Source organism: Chlamydotis macqueenii, chromosome 2 (assembly GCF_036417535.1).
Source record: "Chlamydotis macqueenii isolate bChlMac1 chromosome 2, bChlMac1.mat, whole genome shotgun sequence".
Classification (NCBI taxonomy): Eukaryota; Metazoa; Chordata; class Aves; order Otidiformes; family Otididae; genus Chlamydotis; species Chlamydotis macqueenii.
In genome coordinates this window covers 978,650-1,000,278 of record NC_141557.1, presented here as the reverse complement: position 1 = coordinate 1,000,278, position 21,629 = coordinate 978,650, and the positions used below count along the sequence as shown (strand labels likewise).

The following is a 21,629-nucleotide window of genomic DNA, read 5'->3' as shown; positions in this document are numbered from 1 at the left end:
GCTCCTGTCGAAATGGCTGGTGAGTGGTTACGTTTTCCTCCCCACCAGCATGCATCTTCACAAGCCTGGCCAACACATCTTTGTGCCAGAGGGCTGATCTTAATGTAGCTCTAGCTACTAAAAATGGCCATTAAAACAAGTATAACAGGACTAAAACTTGAATTGGATGTTGTGAAATGTGGAAAGGGTTGATGAGAGTATGGAGAGTAGCAGTGTCCACCCATCTTGTAGGTTCCTGTGTAGGAAGATGTTCGTTGGAAGGAGACTTCCAGAGGCTGGAAGGGATGTTCACTGTCTTTCTTGATTTTTAACCTTCTTCTAATACCTGGCCCATGACCTGAAAGACCAGGCAATTAGCCATCGAGTGGAGTATTCAAATGTGTTATCTGCTACCATCGTTCAGCAATCTTGTTCAGGTGAAATAAACCAGACGCAATTTAATTAGGTATGTGTCTAAGCCGTATTTCAAGAGTTGAGTTAGGAACTAAGGAGCACCAGGGTGAAGCACAGACTTGCCCAGGGTTTCTGGAGAGTGGGAACATGTGGCTGCTACATATGTGATTGCTGGCAGGGTTGACATCCAAAGGAAAGTCTTAGCAAATGAAAAGGTAAAAAAATTGATAAAATTTTAAATTTTCTTGAGCAATAATGAATCACTGTTTATGTGTGAGAACTCTGAATTCCCTTTTTTTCCTCTTAAAAATCTAATTTTTAGTTTTATGCTGGCTAGTAGAAGGCCTCCTCCTGTCCTCCTAAGACAGACCACATAGATGGTGTCATCTGGCCACCTCCCCGGCATATCTCTGAGCCAGAGGACCTGCCATGGACTCTGATCCATGGGGTGACGTGGGCACAGCCTCGCATGGACCTGTGCCATGGGGAGTTGGGTCTGAGCCAGTGCAGTGTGCTTCCACACAACCCCATCCCCGGATATGGTCCTCATCTGCCACTTTTGGCTAAGGCACTGAGGGACAGAGACTCAAAAAATTAAAGCAGAAAAAAAAAATAACAACCAAAAAACCTGTCCCCACAAGCATTTGGCTTCCTTTCTTCTTTTCTCTCTTTTTTTTTCTCCGCCTTTTTTCTTTAAATTTAGTCTCTAGATGAAAGCCTTTTGGAAAGAACAGGAAACCCTAAAATTTCTCTTCTACGTACATAAATATTACATTTCAGCCATGGTGGGCAGCCTGATGCCACCCCAAAGTTAAACCTGGAAGGGGATGAAGTAAAATTCCCAGCCGTAAGCCATCAGACTTGATTTTTATTTTTTTCACCCATGAATTAAAAGCCTGTCTTTCCCTGGTTTGGAAAAGGAGATGGGACATTTTGTGGAGAGAAGAGATTTTTTTTTACACAAACCTGTTATTAGCAAAGGCCATCAGCGATCCTTTCTCAGAGTCCTAGGTGTTGCAGTTTGCCTCAAAATGGATTATTATTTTAATAAATAAACCTATTTGCTAGGGAAAGGGGTTATATTTAGTCAAGAAGCCGTGTGTATTTACCCAAGGTGTGTGGGTTGCCCATCCAAGTTTATGGCTCCATTGTCCCTGAAGGACCTATACCCAAAGCCAGGCTCTCTCTGGGCTTGCAGGAGCACAGGATCTGCTCCTGGTTTTCTCTCCAGGGGCTTAAGCACCATCTCCTGATCATCCAGCCTGCCAGGGTGTCCTCAGAGGTTGTAAGTAACCTCAGATGCCCTAGAAGTTAAAGCAGACAAAGGCATCCAGGGCACTCAGGATTTGCCCAAACACCTTAAAGCTTGATAACCAGCATATCTCCATCTGCTCTTTCTAACTTCTTTCTGTTTCTATTCTTAATCCTTGTGGCTCAACGATGAAGGGCCAGAGCATTAGCCCAGATACTGTCCTGCGTATAACCTTGTTAGCATGTTCCCAGCACAGTTTTGGTCTGGGACAGCTGTCACTGCCCCACTGGACACCATCTGAGGGCCAGCATGGACCAGGAGACCTTCTAAAAGGGCAGAACACTCAAGACTATTCTTCTGTGACATGCATGAGAGGGAGTTCAGATTTGTGGATATAAGCCATACTGGGCTTGCAGGGCCTAAAAACAGACTACGGTCCGTTGTATGGACTAGTATAAACATGATCAGTGAGTCAATCTGCTCTGAGCAGACAGGCAGCACGTGAAATGGGCCAGTAATGTCAGGGTAGCCAGCCCTCTGGAGCTGTTTTATGCCAACAATTTTCTGGTAGCGCTCATAATCTCATGGCTTTCCCATTCTGATGTGGGGTGAGTAAGGAGACAGTGAGACTCAAAACAGCCACTGGCATATGCATCGTTCCCCTCCAAAGTCCAGTTCCTCCAGGGCTGAGCATGCAAGGGGTGTTTTGCCCACTAAACACTGGTGTGCAGGCTAGCAAAGGTCTCTGAGGACCTACATCTATCCATCCCACCTCCCTGCCCTTTTTTCATGCCGGCCGGCAGGCACTACCCATAGACACACAGAGGTGTTCAGAGATGCATGCACTGCTCCGCTGAGAGATGCTACAGCACCGCATCCTCGGTGACCCATGCAAGTGCCCTTGGATGCATGTGGAGCATCTTTCCCAAAACCAAACACATGCACTGCACAACACAAGTCAACCACCGTACACACCCCTTCCCACAGACATCCCCACCTATGGATCTATACGTGTACATACCCAGGCACTCATACAGATACGCTCTGACAGCCAGATTTGAAATGCATCTGCAGCACCAAACACCCCCATACAGAGGCACTGGCCCCTGTCCCAAAATGCTGGGTCATTTTTTTTGGTTGCTCCTCCCTGCCTGTTTCCAATCCACCAAATGTCCTTCCCGTAATAGAGCGACCACAATTGCACACCGTATTCCAAATGTGGTCTCCCTGGTGCCTCGGACGGTGCCAGAATAAGTCGGGCTGATTTATATTCCATACCCCTAGATAAACACCTCGGGACCGTGTTTGCATTTATCCAGCTGCCAAGCAGCCTCGCAGATGGTTTTAATGTGTTCTCCGCATGCATGTACCGCCTGCACCGAGATCAGGATTGAGACTGAAGGGGAAGAGGCAAGGAAAAAGTAGTAGGTGGGAAAGAGAAGCCCTCATTGCACCCTGGGGATACAGTCTGAGCACCGAGCAAGCATGGCCCAAGCAGGCTAAGGAGAGGTTCAAGGCACATATATTCTAAAACGATGGTAATCCGTGCTACTACAGCTCCTCTGTAGTATGGTACTGCTGTAAGTAAGTGTTCATGATGGTCCAAGCAACCGTGAGATTAATGGGTACGCTATAACAGCAACCTCCAGACACCTCAGGCACTGGGGCACGTCCCCTGCCTGGAATATTTAATAGTCCAGCTTTAGAAGACGGGCAAAGACAGCCTGTAATAAAATGGCATGCAGATGCAGAGAAATAAATCAGATTTTCTCACTTGAAGCCTTATACCTGCCCTACTCTGATGGATATTGTGGGAACTTGTAATTCAGTGCGTTTCACTGAGGTAGCTTCTAGTTAGATGGTGATCTGCCACGTGCCCAAATGCCTTGTCTTCTCAAAGCGCTTATTTCATGGTGGTTGGTATCTCCTCTGCAGAGCTGGTCTGCTGGTGGCCCGAGTCCCTGCCGCAGCGCAGCCCTGGGGAGGCAGTGGGTGAAAGCATCATTTAGCACCATCTCTCCCAACACACGTCCCTCAGACAGAAAGTTGTATTTCAGTGAGGGCTTTGTTCCCTAAACCCTTGGGACTGCCTTCAGCTGAAGACGTATTGATGGCCTGAGAGGTAAAGAAACGCAGCCTTACAGGAAATGCATCAGGAAACTAGAGGAAGTATCTCTTGCTGGTGCAGGGATGTAGTGGTGGAAAGAAAAGCTGAGCTCTGCTGTGGCTTAGCTTGTCTTGAGGAAGTGATGAGTTGGACATCTCAAGACCAAGAGATGAAAGCATGATTGCACGTGGGAGCTGTGTTGGTATCTTTGTACCTAGAAAGGAAGGAAGGAGTAATCTGAATTGTTTGGGAATCTCTCTTGTCCTTGGAAGTGATCACCTCAAGGGTAAGATGATTTCTGAGATCTGGAGTGGAGGTGGGTAGCCAGCTGGAAAACTGAGGTGTCTTTTGGAAGCGCAAGTGACTCTGCTGATCAGTCTGACCAGTAGCAAGGACATCTCAAGACCTGTGGAGCCTCTTCTAGCAAACTACCATGGGATGAAGAAGCAAAATAAGTCCTAGAAGACAAAGCTTTAATTCCTGCCCCAGTAGTTGGATTTTACCAACCTCAGTTACCAGCCTGTTAGGTTTGTAGTCAGGGAGTGTGGTGGTCACTGATCCTCACTTTCTCCACAAACACAATCACCATGTCTCCCTGAACTCATATCAAACTACAGAAACAGAAAGGGAAACACCACGGTGAGGCATCTGCAAAGCCTCTGGAGAAGAAAAAGGTCTTGTCCTACTTCCAGCCACTCATACTATACTGTCCTGCAAGACCAATTTCTTCAGCACTGAAGTCGTTGGTGATGTCCTCTAAATCTGAGAAATTTCAGTGCAATGAATGTGGAGGAGCTGCGCTCACGTACATACGTGCCCAAGAGAGAGATGCAGTATCCTCAATACAGCACTGCCTGAATGACAGAAACACATCTAAGACACTTAGGATGTGGGATAAGTATGAGATTTACTCGTTTTTTTAAAAGTTTATTAATTCCTTTTGACTTACATCTTCAGTGAATCCTACTCTTTCTTCCAAGGAAAGGAATATTTTGCATTCCCAGTTCACTTGGAACATGCGACCTCTTGTCCCAAACCTAGCCACCTGTATTGATCCAGACAGCATATTTGACCCCTCAAACTATTTTTCACCAAAAAAAAAGAAAGAGAATTTTTTTCATTGGCTTTTCAATCAACAGTTAGAACAAAATGGGTCCCTTCTGGTTATCTGTGTTTCTAAATACTGTCAACAGTGTCTCAGGAGAGACTGACTTATTTTTAGGATGCCAAAATCATGTTACTTGCAGGTGTTGATTTTTTTTCTAATGACAGCTTATTAAAAAGATTGTAAAAATGGATTTTTATTTTTAATTGTAGTCATCAGGAAAAATTGTCGGCTTGTGGTTTTTTTTTATTGTTTTCCTAAAACTCCCCACCATTTTTCAGATTTCTTCTTGTAATTCAATGTGGATCCCTTTTGAGAAATGACCAGGAGAAAAAGAAAACAACAGAGGGAAGCCAAGTTGTTAGTACTGTTAATATTTTTACAAACCAAGAAAAAACATTTGGAGGAAATATTTGGGAAAACAAACAACAACAACAACAAAGTTTTATTTGGATTCCAGCACAATACCAATGGAATATATGGTATTTTTCCCTCCCCATTTCATCATCAGCTGACCTCTAAAGCGAGTAAAACAGGAGAAAGAGGCAGAAGGTGCAGAATTTGGTCCCGGTTATCACATTGGTGTCTCAAGCCGGTGAAATTAATGGTAAAGATGCCACGCTACAGTGCAGATTGGAAGCGACAGTGGGCTGGCCTGCAGGAGGAGGGAACATTCCAGGCCAGGTTGGACGGGGCTCTGAGCAACCTGATCTGCTTGGAGATGTCCCTGCTCTGTGCAGGGGGGTTGGACTGGATGGGCTTTAATGGGCTCTTCCCACCCAAACCCTTCTGTGATTCTATGAAATGTTCACCTGCCCTTCTCTCTTCTAATCATCAATCACCACAAAATTTGCAGGAGGAAGGAGTTTGAGGAAGGAAATAATGACTGAGATGTCTTGCCCCTCTTTGGAATTTGTCTGAAATCAGTTTTCCAAGCGTAGAGGGTAGAGAGAGAAAGGCAGGGGATAATGAAGAGATGGAGAGGAGGTTAAAGATGTCTCTCTGCATTATCACAGTTCATTATAATGACGACAGGTTCATTTGCATCTTTTTTTGGGAGACTCAGCCACTTTCTGAAGATAGAGTCTCACCAGATCCTTACACGGCTTTAATGAATCCATTCCATGTGGGAATACAGAGGGACAGAAAGATTTCAGACGCCATGAGAGGCAACAAAGATGATCTTTTTTCAAATTTCTGGGGCAACTGATGTCTCTCCAAATTGTCTATCTGATAAAGCATCAGTCCAGAGGTGTCCCAGCACCAGTTTGCACTGTGTTTCTTGCAGAGAGCCTTCAACTTTCTGCTTTTTGGTAGGATTATCTGGAGCAAAGCACCCTGTTGCCCAGAAAATACCAATTTTCTTTTGAATGAGTCCATTGCATCAGTTTTATTTTGAGTGAGTCCATTGCAAATGTGTATGTTTACACCACACGAAGGGCATACACACCAAACACTTTTCCAGATTAATATTTTCTGGACAAACATTGCAGTACGACACTAAATGAAATTGCTTACAAGTGAAGGCTGACCTTTGCAAGTTGTTGTGAAGATCTTAGAAAAGTGAAAGGCTTTTCTCTCAGCATTTCAGAGCATGACATTCGGATGAATTTTCTTCTCCTCAGTGTTGTTTATTCACAGCATTAATTTTAAAGTTTACCCAAACTTATTTATTTTGTAAAAAGGACTGGTTTTATTTTAAGTAAGACCACTTTGAGGGCTAAATGGAATCTTTATTTACTTTCTCGTCTGCAAAAAAAAACCTCAGAGACAATAACATGTTGTCCTAATCCAAATTTTGTGGGGCGCTTTTATTTTTTCTTTTTTCTTTTGATCCTTCCAGAGCACTGAAAAATAAACAAACCGGGTTTTTTTTCACAGTGTAAGTTATTCTACAACATAGGGAGCCAAAGGGAAGGGCTTTCCCAGTTTTCATGAATAGGAAATCTAGTGTTATTCTTCCTCTAATGTGACTGGAAATAGAGAAAATTCAATGAACTTCTTCCTCCTTTCTATCACCCAAACGTTTAGGAATTTTATCTCCTCTACCCCCACTTCCAGTTAATGCTTTAGCAGACAGACAGTGATTAGTCTAGTCCTTTTCATCAGCACTAAATTAAAGATAAGAAATGAGCTGTTAAATGATGAGCTTTTCTGTTGTTTTTCATGTCCTGAAATACCAGCAAACTGAATTGATCACTGGCTCTGACCCTGGAGGGCACCGTATCAGCCAAAGGTCTTTAAAGCAATCCTGGATTTTTATTTAATCTTGTGAAAGCACATTCATTATAAAGGATAAATTACTGTTTGGTTGAGAGATTGCTAAGGCACTAGCTTTGATATTAAGGAAACATGCTGAGATCTTGGCCATGCTTATCATTTCTTTACAAGCAGAGCTCTTTTGTAGGTAAGAGCAGGCTGTTCTGTTTTATTTTCATTTGTGTGTAATTCCTCTCTGTCAGACACTTCATACGCTTTTGATAAACTCCTTCACAGGCTGCCATCGGCACACAAGGCAGAGGCTACTCTGAAAGCAGAGCTGGGGCAGAGTCACCGGTGTTTGCTTTTCACGTCAATTATGCTACTGCAGCTGGATTTTAACCCATGGGTGCACTTAACACAGCCCAGCGCAAAGCACGGGGGTAAATTTGGGTGTATCGTCCTTCCTGAACTCCTCAGGGACTGGAAATGCATCCCGTGTTGAACATCCACGTCTGAGTGGGGACATGCTCCCTTGTGGGACTGAGAGTTTATGGACCAAAAGCTGCAGAAATGGGTGCTTGACAAGCTGGAAGGATGTAAGGGGTGGAACATGGGAATTGTCTTCCCTCTTTTTAAAGCAGTGTTGAAAATTAGGTCAATTCCCACAGCTTTCCATCAGCCTGGAGGATTTCTCAGCCCTTCTAAATACAGATGAGTTTTGGCATCATCCTGTGCACTCTGAATAAACAGGCAATGAGGAAGATGAGACTGCCGGGAGGGTGGGCAGCCCATCTCCCACGGCAGTCATCTGCCTCCAGCCCTGGTGTCCCAGCTGCTTCAGAGGCTGGTGGCAAACCCTGCGGGGTGCAGAGCTCTCTCGTGACCCTACGCATTTGTATAGGACACTATGCTGGAGCCTTCAGCGACAGGCCAGTACCTCCCTACATGAAGAGAGAAGTGAAACTTCTCATAATTATGGGCCAATAGAAGACCTGCTTAATTACTTCCCAAGTTCTCAAGGGATAAAATGTGGGAAACTACTTCTTTCTTGGTTCGTATCTCTGTTTTTCCTTGCACTAAGCACATAAGTCACAGATATCTGCAAATGAACTAACATACACAGAGAGAGATGTGTGTATGGGGGGAAGCAGGATTTCTCCTTCAGGGCTATTTTAGCTTTCTTCAGTGAACAAAAAAGGGAGAACAGGGATGATTTAAAGAAAAATCGTCTAATAACCACCCCACCAGTCCCTTCTCAAAAAGGTCGGAAAGTAGCAGTGAGCCTAGCAAAGTGGTACAACAGAGAGAGATAAAGACTTCCCAGGATATTTGCGTTCATAAGGCAATGGGGCTCATGGGATTTCTCCACCTGCCCATTCTCTTCCTGCTCCTTTCCTGAAAACCTGTGACTGAGTGAAGGGCAGAAATCCAAAATAGTGACTAAGCGTGGGGGAAAGCTGGGAAAACTCAGCCATTGGACGCCGTGCTTGGCAGCGGGCTACTGGTCAATCAGCGTGTGTGCGCTGCCAGCCAATTAGCATGGGCACGGCTCCAAATCCATCAGTGCATGACCTGCATCTCACCCCGTAGTGACATCCCAGGGAAACGGAGGAAAAGGGAAGCTGGGGCTTGTGAAGTCACAGGCAAAAAGGATGTCAGATGGGAAAGGATGCAAATCTTTAGGAAACAGGAATTCCATCATTTCACTCCTTATGCAGCAAAGTAATAAAATATTCTCTATTTACCGTTAGAAATATTGCCATGGATACCTCTCTAAAGATTCTTGCAACTCTTAACGTTCCTTAAAAGTGCACCTAAATTCAGGCACGCAAGCACGTCTGAGAAAGCAGGAGAGCGTTGTGGTATAACATAGCACTAACTGATGTAAATAACAAGCTAAAATTACAACTGAATTTGGATTAAGGGTCCATAAGCATTAAATCATAGCCAGTGTACTGTGTGAGTGTGGGTACTTTCAGGGAAGCCTGAACCGGTACCTTTGAGCCTCACAATAATGGAGGAACAGCATAATCTGGCTCCCTGGTAGCCTAGGCTCAAACCTGTGCTGCCGTACCAAGGCTATACTCAGCCAAGCTCCCTTGGGCATCTCCAGGTCACCCATCAGTCTACAGACTCCTGACTGCTCAAGTCCTCCCAATCTCCACCCTGCTCTCCTGCCCCGTTTCCTTTTCTTCCAGCCCAAAAAGGAAAGTGACTTTCTGGATGCATTGACTCCTCTCAGAGAGCATTCAGCCATTATCCCATGCCTGATCACATCCTTCTAAGATAAAACCTGGGAAAAGCTGCACCTTCTGAAGCTAAATGCTAAGAAGAAAATTGCGATAATGCCTAAGAGCGGCTTTCTCAAATGGATTGACAGTATCGTTGGCTTTTTCACAGCAAGCCCTCTCCGAAGGATGAGGCGGAGGCATTAGCATCACCTCTGCAGGTCAAGTGACTCCTTTTTGTGTTTGCACCTCTTCCACAGATGGCTTTTGTCTTCCCGAGTGGGATGGTATTGTCTGCTGGCCGGAAGGTGTGCCGGGCAAAGTGGTGGCCATGCCGTGTCCCGAGTACATCTATGACTTCAATCACAAAGGTAGGTGTTGCCCTCAGGGTCAGCGGAGCCTGCAGCTGCAGCAAGGGGAGACATGCGAGTCAGAAAATTAGAAATCCTCTTTAGCATCCTTTTTTTATCACATGGTTGCTCCCATCCAAGAAGGAGTAAAGCCAAGGAAAAGGAAGTCAAGAAACAGACGTTATTTTTTTCATACTTCCAATTTGTATTCTTCACCGGTTTGTTAATTCTAGTCATTGATCTCTGCCCAGACCCCTACGGTGGGTATCTGAGAACAGCACTGTAACCAGAACATGTGAATTCCTCCCTATCTCACTTTCCCTCAGGCAGCGCATTTCTTGGCTTGTTTCTGGTGCCGCAAAGTCTGCGCGTGTTTTTAGAAGCAATTGAAGCACACTCGCTTCTTAGTGTATTTCCAAAGCTAAAGCGTTCTCTTTTCTCAGGCAAAGCTGTGCACTCAGAGACTGAAAAGTTAGAGAATTAAGACTATACGCTCCCAGTAGAGCACTGATGCTGTTTTCAGAAAACAAGTAATGATATTCCAGTGCACCCTGGTTGTGCATAATCTGTCCTGACTTTTCTATAAGGGACTGTGAGCTAAGCCAGCTTTAACCCTGGCTGATGACCTCTCTCAGAGACCCCTGCACATGCACTTCACGTGAGAGGCCAGGAGGAACAAGCAATCCATCCCTTTTTTCTCCATAAGCCAACATGGCGTGGATTCCCCACCTCACTGATGCCCACTGGTCGAGTCAGCTAGGGTGGGGGGTCAGATTAAGACCCTTAGATGCAGAGGTCTCCATAAGGTCTCCCACTGTAGTCACAGGACAAACGGATCTGTTGACTGGTTTCATCACCATTAACTCTAACAGGACTTTTTATGCACAACTCGTGCAGTGATACCCCCACACAGACCTCTGAGCAGAGATGTTTCCATCTGTCAGCTGAATCCCAAAATGAAACCTTGCCTTCTCTTCTTTCTCCACCATCATGAGGAGCATAGCCACAGAAAAATCCGACTTGAGATGCACTGAATCTGTAAACAAAGTGCAGCACAATATAGATCACTGTTTATTTTCATAGCTAGAGCTGCTCTGAGGATGATTCTGTGCTTTGGGGCTTTTCAAAGTTTCTCTCCTTTGTGTGTTAATCCAATAGCTTAACCTAAACTGAGTGCAACTTGTTATTAGCTCTCTGGTGTTTCTCAGCTAGAAAAGCGATAAAGTCGCTAAGGAGATGGAAATTGTGTTCTTGGAGCTGAGCTTCAAAGCAGGCAGAAGGCACCAAGGCTGATGACATCCACCCTTAGAAAAGGTTTCTCCCATTCTGCCAGGTCTAGCCCCGTTTACTCTGTCTCTCATTTCTTTCCTACAGGCCATGCTTATCGCCGGTGTGACCTGAACGGGAGCTGGGAGCTGGTCCCAGGCAACAACCGCACCTGGGCAAACTACAGCGAATGTGCCAAGTTCCTCACCAACGAGACGAGGGAAAGGGTAGGCAATTGCATTTGCACATGGAGCATGTAGTGTTGGCCTCATCCAGGGCAAACCTAAGGAGCACTGTTTCATTTAAAACCCTTGATGAGCTCTAGTTTGCAGCCTCCTCTTGGAAACGATGTCTGAGGTTGTCAAAGCCACATCTTTGTTTTGATGGCGAATTATTTGAATTTGAAATTCTCCTCAAAGACAGAAAGGGTTCCTCCAGCTGCCATGACCCCATTTGTAAAGAGATCTTGGGGAAACTTGAAGCAGGTCCAGGGGCACTGAGAAGTGGTTGGAGGTTGTTCCATGCCATTGAGACTCCCTCTTCCCCAATCAGGCAATAATTTTGCTACCAGGTTGTTACCAATAATTCCAGTGCTTGTGTGCTTGTCTGTGCTAGGGGATGCACAAACGCAGAGATAAAAGATGTTTCTTTGTAGGTGTGTTGGGACAAAGTCCTTTGCTAAAGCAAATTAACATGTAAGAATAGATCTTGAACTAATTCTGGTCTAGTCACAATTTTGAAACAGAGACAGCAGTCCAAAGTTAGAAAAGATGTTCATAGCACATGGAGAGGATTCGGTATGCTCTTGGAAAAAGAAAGGGAAAAAAGAAAAAAAATGTCTGTCTATACATCAGCTCTATGGGCCTTATTTTTACACAAATTCAGGTGATTGGCAAAATAGCAGCTGGCAGAAATTTCCTCCCTCTCTGTCTGGATCTGAGCCTAGGTGGGGCCTCTGTAGTTCTGAGCCTAGGTGGGGGCTCTGTAGTTCTTCTGAATGTCTCCCAAGCTGAGTGCATCACTGAAGAAATTCTGTGCTAACGTGACAGCAAGGGTATCAACAAAGCCACCTGAGAGGATGTGACCTTCTTGTTTCACAGAGAAAGACATTCCCATCCACACGTGGTTGCTGCTCTAATTCTGTAATTTGTAAAGAATTAGCAGAAACCTCTGTTTTCCCAGTGGTACTTGGAAGATGTCCTCCTTGGATATGTGACATATGTGATATGGGACTGATCATTTGCAGCAAGGGTTATTTTCAGACACTTGGAGATCTAACCACAAGCTTCATGGTGGAGAGCAGGCTTGAGGATGATCTAGAGTCCCTTTGGGAGAGTGCTTTTAATTTTAAACTCAATCACAGTATTTTTTTTTTAATTTGTGTTTTTCAATGGTGAAGCAAAATATGAATGAAGTTTTTAGTGAGGAAAGAGGTTATTTGAGCATCTGCATGCATTATATCATGCAGTCAAGGAACAGACAAGGTTGCATACACCAAGTTCTGCTCCAGCTACTCAACAGCAAAGCATATTGGCTCAGTGCTGAAAAACTTTCACTTTTAGAACAAGTTTGGTGGGACTCATTTTTTCCCAGTCCATGTAGTGAGAATAAATATTTTAGCCCCAGTGGTTTCTGGGAGGTTTCTGGAGTAGGTGTTGGAGTCCTTGGGCATCTTGCTCACACTGAGAGCTTTGCCAAGTTGCACATCTTGACCTGTCTGAAGTCACTTCCCCTGTCCCACCTCTCTCAGCTGTGTCCTGCTGTGGGAGTCATCTGCTGCAGACCTCTCCATCTGAGCGAGTCTCCTAGATTTCCCTTAGGGAAAGGAGGCTCTTTCTTTTAAACTTCCCATTCTGGCAGCTAGGACTTCATCGAGGTAAAGCAGGAAGGGAAGGGTACAAAGAAGGGAGAGTTCACAGAATCATAGAACCGTTTCGGTTGGAAAAGACCTTTGAGATCATTGAGTCCAACCGCAAACCAAACACTGCCAAGTCCACCACTGAACCGCGTTCCTAAGCACCACCACTGTGACTCCACCACTATCCTGGGTTTCATGTGTATGTCTGTCTGTGTCCCTGAGTGTGGAGGTGGTCACTGCATGGACAGGGGACTTGGGCTGTGCTTCCCAATGGAGAGACATTAGATCAGGTGTCACAACGCGGAAGACTTCATTTTAGTCTCAACCTCTCCTCCTACTCGAAAAATTGCTGCTTCTCATGACCTCTCCTTTTATGAGCTGTTTTAGTAAAACATCCCAGGTTTATCATCCTCATTATTCTGTACACAAGTCTCAGTCATCTTTTGCCTTGAGTTTCCTGCTCTAGCTACACAGAGATGAACGTAATGGTATTTAATGGTGTTGGTAAGATAAATTAGCCCGTCTACATTGTTCGGATTAAATGGACAACTTGGTATTGCCTAAGCAATGCCTGCCCAGTGCAAAGAACATTATGAAAAATGTACATTTCCCCCAGCTGTAGAATTAGTTGTAACTTGATTTAAAAATGCTTTTCAATACCATCTATTACTTATTATTATTATTATCATCATCATTATTATTAACCTGGTATTTGCAAGAGGTTGCTTTCCTCTGTCCAGCCCCGCACTCATCTCAAAAAGCGATGCTGCACGTTATCACGTAGTTGCCTTGTTTTACCGTGGGGGTGGCTGCCTTTTAGTGACAAGCGAAGCAATGCCTATACATCTGCTGCAGCTCTCTTGGGCCTTCTGGTATGAAAACTCCCGTGGCAATAAAAGAGAAAAGGAATGACCTTTTTTTTTTCTCAGCTGGGTGAGGACTTTCAGAGAGTAGGGAAAGTCTCTTGTCTTTCACACCCAAGAGTGGCTCTGAAGCACTGGTATTAATAAACTTTCCTTTCATTTTTTTCTTGAAGTTAATATGTCAAGAGATGTCAGAATTGGGGAATTTGGCAAGATAGACTGGTCGCCTTTAGAGAGAGATTGTTTTCTATTATTATTTCCCCCCCTGGGGAACAGCATCTTTGCGTCACCAGTAACAGCTGCATTTAACCAACATTTTGAAAGGAGATCATGGGCTGACTCCGAGTAGGACAGCATCCGAGCAGATGTAACCAGAGGAACTTTTAAGAAACCATGCATTAGAAAGCATTAGGGAAAAAAAAATCTGTCTGTGTCTATCTATATATACAGATATCTCTGCATTGCTACCTCTAGAAATAGGCTTATATCTATAGATAGCTATATATACAGATACACACACCTAAATAAACACCCATGGGCACACACACACATATATATATGTCCGTATTTGTCCTGTTTGCTTAGGTGTGTAGTTTTCTCATTTTAGCCACTGTGGGATAATTACAAGATTGACCAAAGCAGCAAACAGAGGGCCCCAGAGAAAGTTTGCGTCTTTTGCTACTTTTTCCTGAGCCGTATGAACAGGATTATTGCACACAGAGTGGCACGGAAATGGCTTTCTGAAATTAGCAGAGTATGCTAAAGCCATCAGAGGCAGGAGAATTAACAGCTCGTAACTGCCCAGAGAGAAATTGCTCTTGGGCCGTGTTCTAAGGGAAAATTAGCACTGCTGAAGGATGCTGGGTTGACAGCCCTCAAGACTGATGACCTCTCTTTAGCCTGGAGAGCAAGTAGGCTGCAGTCAGCTCTTGAAGTGTATTTCCCCAAATACCTTGCAGATAGCATTAATCTTGCCATGAACAACCATGTCTAGGAGACAGTCTGTAGAAGACAGCCGTTTAGCAAGGGGTAGGAGGGAGTTTTGTGGGAAGATGTCTCAGCGGCATGTCATGGGAAGATAAGACAGTTTTCTTTGTGCCTTTGGGGCAGTGCTGAAAGCCACCGCTATGTCATGAGAGCTCCTTCCCTGAACTCTCATATTCTGCTTTTAAGAAAACCCATCACGGCTGCAGCAGAGATGGTGGAAAATCTTGTTCTCCCACTCCATCCCCAGGAGACATGCATGGGCACCTCCCATCCCAGTTGCACCCTGGCTCTTCCGAAAGCAAGGAAAGCCTCTTGAGCCAAGAGTGGGTTAAACACCAGCTGTTTGTCTATCTCCTATGTGTTTCACTTTGATGAACCCCAAGTGGCTGAACATTGGGAGACAATATAAAGCACTGCTACATAGCCACTAGATGAGACATCTAGGTGTGTATATATATATATGGATATATATATTTATTCTATATTTGTTCTGTTCTTACACTCTTCCTTAACCATCTGTTCCAGGGCATGTAGGAGACAAGGAGCAGGCCTAAAAGGACATCTGGTGTGGTCCAGATTGGCCATCCTCCTTGTAGCTTTCTTAAGGTTCTCTTAAAATTAGTAGTCAGGACGACTTGTCTTCTTGGAGCTTTTCAATCTTTGGAGAAAATGTGGCACACACGGCAAGTCCTGATGTGCGCCTGGCATTAGAAGGTAGCTTTTAAGGCAATTTCTGTCCAAAAACCATAGTAGCCCTTCGATCATGGACCCCTTGCCTTTCACACAGCCAGCGAATAGCAGCACCTTCAGCATGGTCATTTTTCTGGTCACCTTTTCAGATGCTGGCAGGAATAATGACATATTTTGCTCAATAAGCAGAAATTTCCTTCATTCCCTTCTCCCCAAAAACAACACTAATGCCAAACACATCTTTTTTTAAAGCAAGTCAAACTCATCCTGTTTTCAAGGATGAGCTTAAGGGTAAATGTGACCTACATCTACAGAAATCATGGGGAAGGGGAAAACGAGCCAGCAACTTGGGAGGTTAGCTCAGCTTGGAAACCACCGGCCTAACAAGATGGACCGTCCTAAGATCTAACCTCAGCCCACCAATCCTGTCTTCATCTGCTACTGCTTGTTTGTGTCATGGTGGTTTTACTGCTTCTAGGGAAATTGGAGAAGCCTCGAGAATCCATCACAGACCAAACACAATGGGGAAGGCACAGCATGTTGTGAGGAGGCTTTATCTAAACTCCATTGTTCAAATCAAAAATCTTCTATGCCTGGCCTTTGTTGCTGGAGCTCTCTGGGGTCCTTTTAAAAGCCAACAACTTTGTGTAACCTCAAACCAGTGGCATAAAATATGTTTGCATGATATATACTGAGTTATGCAGATAAATGCCATCAAAGTGTCAGTGTGTCATACATTCACATCATGAAAGACAGGCAGATGGTTTAAAATATGCATAGGAATTTAAAAAAAAACAACAACACATCATTGAGATGTGTTCTTCATTCTTGCAGCAGCCCTGTTGTACAGTCCTCATTTCATGCCTATATGTTAGGTCTAGTGTAAAGGCTATAGCATCCTACAGATGCACCCTAAAGTCTGCTGGGAAAGTCTGATGGTTCATAACAGCAACGTAATAATATCTCACACAAAAAAACAAAAGGGTTCTCACAACTTGACACACAGGGTCAGATGTAGTCCCCTTGCACCCCATATTTAACCATTGCTGGCCCATTGTAGATGCTTAAGCAGAGTTTATGAAAACTGGCAAGCAAAGAGTGCTCTTGACCCCACTTACAGCCCTCCAAGAGCCTGCAGCTGTGGGACATTCTCAACATGTGGCTGTAGCATAGGATTTTGAGAACTTTTTTTCTGTTGATGTGAATGGCACATTTGGGATACACATTTTGTCTGTGGCCTCTTGGATGTCCTATGGCTATGAACACTGTAGATAAACTTGGCATGACATGAAGAAGCACAACCTCTTATGAATACATCTATGGGAACCTCAAAGTGTGGGTCTACTCCCACACTTCCCATAGAATGATAGAATCATAGAATCGTTAGGGTTGGAGGGGACATTTAAAGCCCACCCAGTCCAACCCCCCTGCACGGAGCAGGGACATCTCCAACCGGATCAGGTTGCTCACAGCCCCGGCCAACCTGGCCTGGAATGTTTCCAGGGATGGGGCATCTAGAACCTTTTCTTTTTTCTTTTCTTTTTGTGTGGACTGTTCTATAGAGCTCTGCTGGCTGCAGTTAAAGGGTCCAATTATTTTGCCTACACTTAGACATCTGGCACCACCGGAGATGTATGGAGTATTAGCACAAGGCTGGCAGATGTCTACGAGACCCATGCTTTTCTGGAACAGCATCTGGGGTCCACATTGATACCTACAGACATCTCACACAGTGCTTAATGCTTAGGTGTGGGCAACTGAATCTGAAGATCTCTCCTTGTTTATCACGTCAACATAGATGCTCAAGACGCACAGAGATGCACACTTACAGATCTAAACTGGGGGCCTTAGTCTGAGAGCTGACCCCAGTCACTACCCAGATTGTGAGCATCTGAAGTGCCTGGCACCTCTGTAGATGAGGGGAGTGGAATTCTGCAGCAAAAAGTCATGTTCAACACTCAATTATTTCTCTTAGGCTTTGGAAATCAGTGATTGGTTTATGCCTTTTGCAAATATCCCTTCTCCCTGCCATTAAGCTTTTTTTAGTCACATCTTTTTTTTTTTTTTTTTTTTAAAAGAGAAGAAAAGTAATGAGTAGAGCTAGTGACAGAGGCTTCCTGGCATCACTTATCATTCAGAGCAGTAAAATGCTTCCTCTGCTAATCTCAAACATGTCATTAGCGACATCTGAATCAGCAGCTTTGAGAAACTTTGCAGATACTTGATCTGGAAAGCCCTTACATGTGCTTCCATCCTCATACACTGCTAATCCCACCCTTCAGCATAGCCTGCCAAGCCTGCAGAAGATCACTGGATCCATTTCAGCTTCATGACCTAAATGTTGCAGAGTCTTGCCATTGTCTCACAAAGGGCAAAAGAAAAAGGATGAAAGGAGAAAGCTGGATGCAGGACACAGTGCAGCCATACTCAGAATGGGGTTGGCCACTAGTCATCTAGAAAATAAGTGTCTTTGTCACCCACAAAGGTGACACTGGAAGGAAACAGGACACATGAACACCAAAACCCTGAAGGTTTCATCCAGATGCTGAAACATAGGTTGTTTATGCCCAGAGTTAAATGAGATGTCCTAGGGTATGTGAGACAACTGCAAGGGAGTTGCAGATAGGAAGGCTGGAGGGGGGCCTACATTCTGCAAGGCCTGCTGTGATAGGACGAGGGGTAGTGGTTTTGAAATAGGGGGAGGTAGATTTAGATTGGATATTAGGGAGAAATTTTTTACAATGAAAGTGGTGGAGCACTGGCCCAGGTTGCCCAGAGAGGTGGTGGATGCCCCATCCCTGGAAACATTCAAGCCCAGGTTGGACGGGGCTCTGAGCAACCTGATCTAGTCAGGGATGTCCCTGCTCCTTGCAGGAGGGCTGGACTGGGTGGGCTTTAACGCTTCCTTCCAACCCAAACCATGCTTTGATTCTATGATTTGAGCTAGTCACCCTGGACTCCTCTAGTGACAACTCTGTCAGTGCAGCCAACGGTGGAGGGCACCATCCTGTGATTCAAACAGATGAATTGTAGCCTAAAGGGCTCCTGGGACCTCAGGTGGCCAGCTCTGATGGAGCTATCCACATCATGGACATCTAAATTAGAGAACCACATCCACTATGACAAACTCGATGTACCCATACCAGAATTTGAGGGAGCAGATACGCTCTTTGCACTGACTGAGAATGCAACGCAAGAACAAAAGCACAGCCGTGGTTTTGCAATGAATGGGGCCTCGAAACCCCACGCCTGGTGCGCTGATGTAGCTCTGAGCTGTCCTGCAGAGGAAAGCAGTTTTCCTCTGCGTTCAGGTCAACGCAAATTATCTCCCCGTTGGTGGAAGTCGGACAAATTAAGAGCCGGGTTAAGCCCTGAGCACAGTATGAAAATATAACAGCTAGCCGCTCCGAGGGTCACACACCTGGAAGACGTCCAAACCGCAGGGAGTGGGGAACGCAGGGACTCTTGTGGGAGAGGGGGGCACATCCAGCCCGTGGATGCCCATGGCGGCTGGATTTTGTTTATTTTGTGTTTTTTTTCCACGCACTCTCTGAGTTCATGCAGAAGCCATCCCCAGCTCTGTTTTGGTTTCCTGTTCTCCCAAAGCCACCAGGCTGCTGTGAAGTTTCTACCCTGAGGTCAGGCTGGTGGAAAGCTGAGATGCAACGGGGAGCAGAGAGGAAGTCTCCCACCAAACCGAGAGAGAGGGGGAAGGAGAGATCTTGTTACGCATTCAGCATGTAATACATCTGAAATAGTACTTACGTTTTTTTCGCTTTGGTCTATAGTCAATCTCTGAATTATGGCTGGAGATTAGGAAGGCAGGATCAGGTGGGCTAGCTTGCTATTGAGAGATCATTTCACCTGGCTACACAAAACAAATGGCTGCGATTTGGTGGAGCTTTGCAACATGTGGCCAGGGAGGATGAGGGAAGGGAAGTGCCCTGAGGCTGAGAGAGGTTTAGGTTGGATATTAGGAAACACTTCTTTACTGAAAGAGCAGTCAGGCACTGGAACAGGCTGCTCAGGGCAGTGGTGGAGTCACCATCCCTGGAGGTGTTCAAAGAACATGTAGACTTGGCACGTCAGGACACGGTTTAGTAGGCATGGTGGTGTTAGGTTGATGGTTGAACTTGATGATCTTGGAGGTCACTTCCAACCTTAAATATTCTATGGTTCTGTGATTGCCTGAGAGCACCACAGAGCATCACCTACAGAGGATATGTGGTGCATGACTTGATGGGAAATCAGTTCAGCAAGCCCAAAACCAGCTCAACCACATCAGGGAGACCTCATCCTGCCCAGCACCCTCCAGGAGCAACCATGACATGCTCCTCCAGAGCATTCTTCTGCAGGCCCTGTTGGCAGGGAAAGGGGATAAGTTGGGTACTCCTTAGGGAGATGGCAGGTGCAAGAGGCACAGGAAAGCTGTCAGAGACAAGAAAGGAGGGATCACTTCCAATCCACACCTTCCCCATCGTTATCTCATCCCAGCAGGGCTTGGGATGGAGTGGGAAGAGGGCAACATTCAAGGACACCAGTTTTGAAACTGATCTTTGTACAGTGTTGTGAGTTTTACAATATTCTGCTGATAATCCCAGCTCCTGGAATCATAGATATTGAGGTTTTGTCTTTCTGGTTTTCCTTTAGCTTTTTTTTCAGTGCATATGCGTCAACGGATGAAGCAGTGAAGGATTACTGCAGGAGTCAAATTAAATGACACTGGTTAAAGTATTACACCCTTTAAACTAGAGTCTTATGGCCAGGTCAGATTTTTGAAGGGTGGCTTGTCTCTTCCAACAGGCCAGTGGATGACCAGTGATGGTCAGTCTGCCTTCAGGGTGGATTTGTAAGAGACATCAGGTAGAGCTCCTGCTGTAGCAGAATGGTGTAGCAGGTAGTGGTGCACTGTCTTGAGACTGGGGTTGTGTTCATGGCTTGGCTGTGCATGACCTTTGTGGTCTTTTGTGAATTATTTAAATTCCCATCCATCTCAGCTCAGACCATGGTTCTCAGACCATGGAGGTGGTTGTTTCAGCTGGCAGATGACTCAATATTTTGTTACCTGGAGGACCTTTCCTGATTCAGCATTGTGGTTTCCACCGAGCTGGGACCTCCCTTGTTCTAGGAGATGAGTGAAACATGGAATTGCCTGTAGAGGTTTTTTTCCTTCTGCATAAATCCAGATCTCACCATTCCTGAGGACAAACACCCCTGGAAACCAGCAAGCATGATCTGCCATTCCAAGGGCTGCCCTGTGCAGGCTTTTGGAGAATCTCAGCCTTTTGGTCCTAAGGATTTCCCCAAGGACCCAAGCACCCCATCCAAAAAATCACCTTCACTGAAGGCTCTTCATCAGAACACCAAGATTTGTGGCATCTATGCCTGCAAGCAGGGACACCAGCGTGCATGCATGCATGCATGTGTATGTCTTGGCAGTTCTGACTCAACGTCCTTTCAAAAAGAGGCCCTGTGGTTCATCAGAGGAATTAACCACAGCCTCCAAAAATGTTCTTCCAGCCAATCAACAGGCCCTTCCCAAGGCCATTGCTGCTACAACGGTGGTGTTGTCCGATAGGAACGTGGATCTTTCCAGTTAAATTTCTGAATGGGGCTCAGGGACGCTTTTGTTCAGCTGGGCATAGTAACACCTCACAACTACCAAATTACCAAGAATCCTAAGCTTGGAGTAGGTTTTTGTTTTTTTTTTAAACTTCCGCCATAGAAGCAAATGCTTTCCAGCTCAAAGAGGATTCCAGTTTGTCAGTGGGAAAAGTGCACCAGGCTTTGAAGAGAAAGAGTGGGGTTTTTTTTCCCTAAAACTCTTGAATCTGCTCACATTGGCTTTTTAGTGCCTGCTGCCTCCATAGAAATATATATATATATATATATATATATATATAAAAATAAGCACACACACACGCGAGCTAGATTAATATTGGCAAGCGCACCACTCTACCAATGGAAACCGCAAAGAAACATTCGCATATCTGGGGATTCTGATGTAATAGGGCTGAGGTTTCACAGTCCAGGACAGCATTTCTAGCCTCAAATCAAAATCAGAGCTGTCATTCAGAGCCCCGCCTTACTAATGTTATTGCAACCCAGCGGGTGGGGTGAGGGAAAGGCGGGAGGCAGGGAAGGGGGGAGCGAGGAGAAAGATGCTGAATCGGTTGGTTTCTTTGGGGTTTATTTCTAATTTCAGATGACGAAAGGCGGTACAAGACAGGATGGTAGCAGACATTTTAACTCTTTTCAGGCAGAAATTCAGTAATTCCTGAGTTAAGATGCACGCCCCAGCACGGGATGAAGAAAAGCATCTCAATAT

At 45.1% G+C, this 21,629-nt stretch overlaps 1 protein-coding gene across 1 annotated transcript in view; it reads left to right on the top strand.

Annotated features, from left to right (window-relative positions):
- Nucleotides 1–21,629, top strand: part of PTH1R (parathyroid hormone 1 receptor) — a 112,527-nt gene that overhangs the window by 68,010 nt on the left and 22,888 nt on the right. The window contains exons 3-4 of the mRNA XM_086741681.1: nt 9,548–9,658; nt 11,012–11,130. Coding sequence (XP_086597807.1) covers nt 9,548–9,658; nt 11,012–11,130 — 230 coding nt within the window. The remainder of the gene's footprint in view (nt 1–9,547; nt 9,659–11,011; nt 11,131–21,629) is intronic.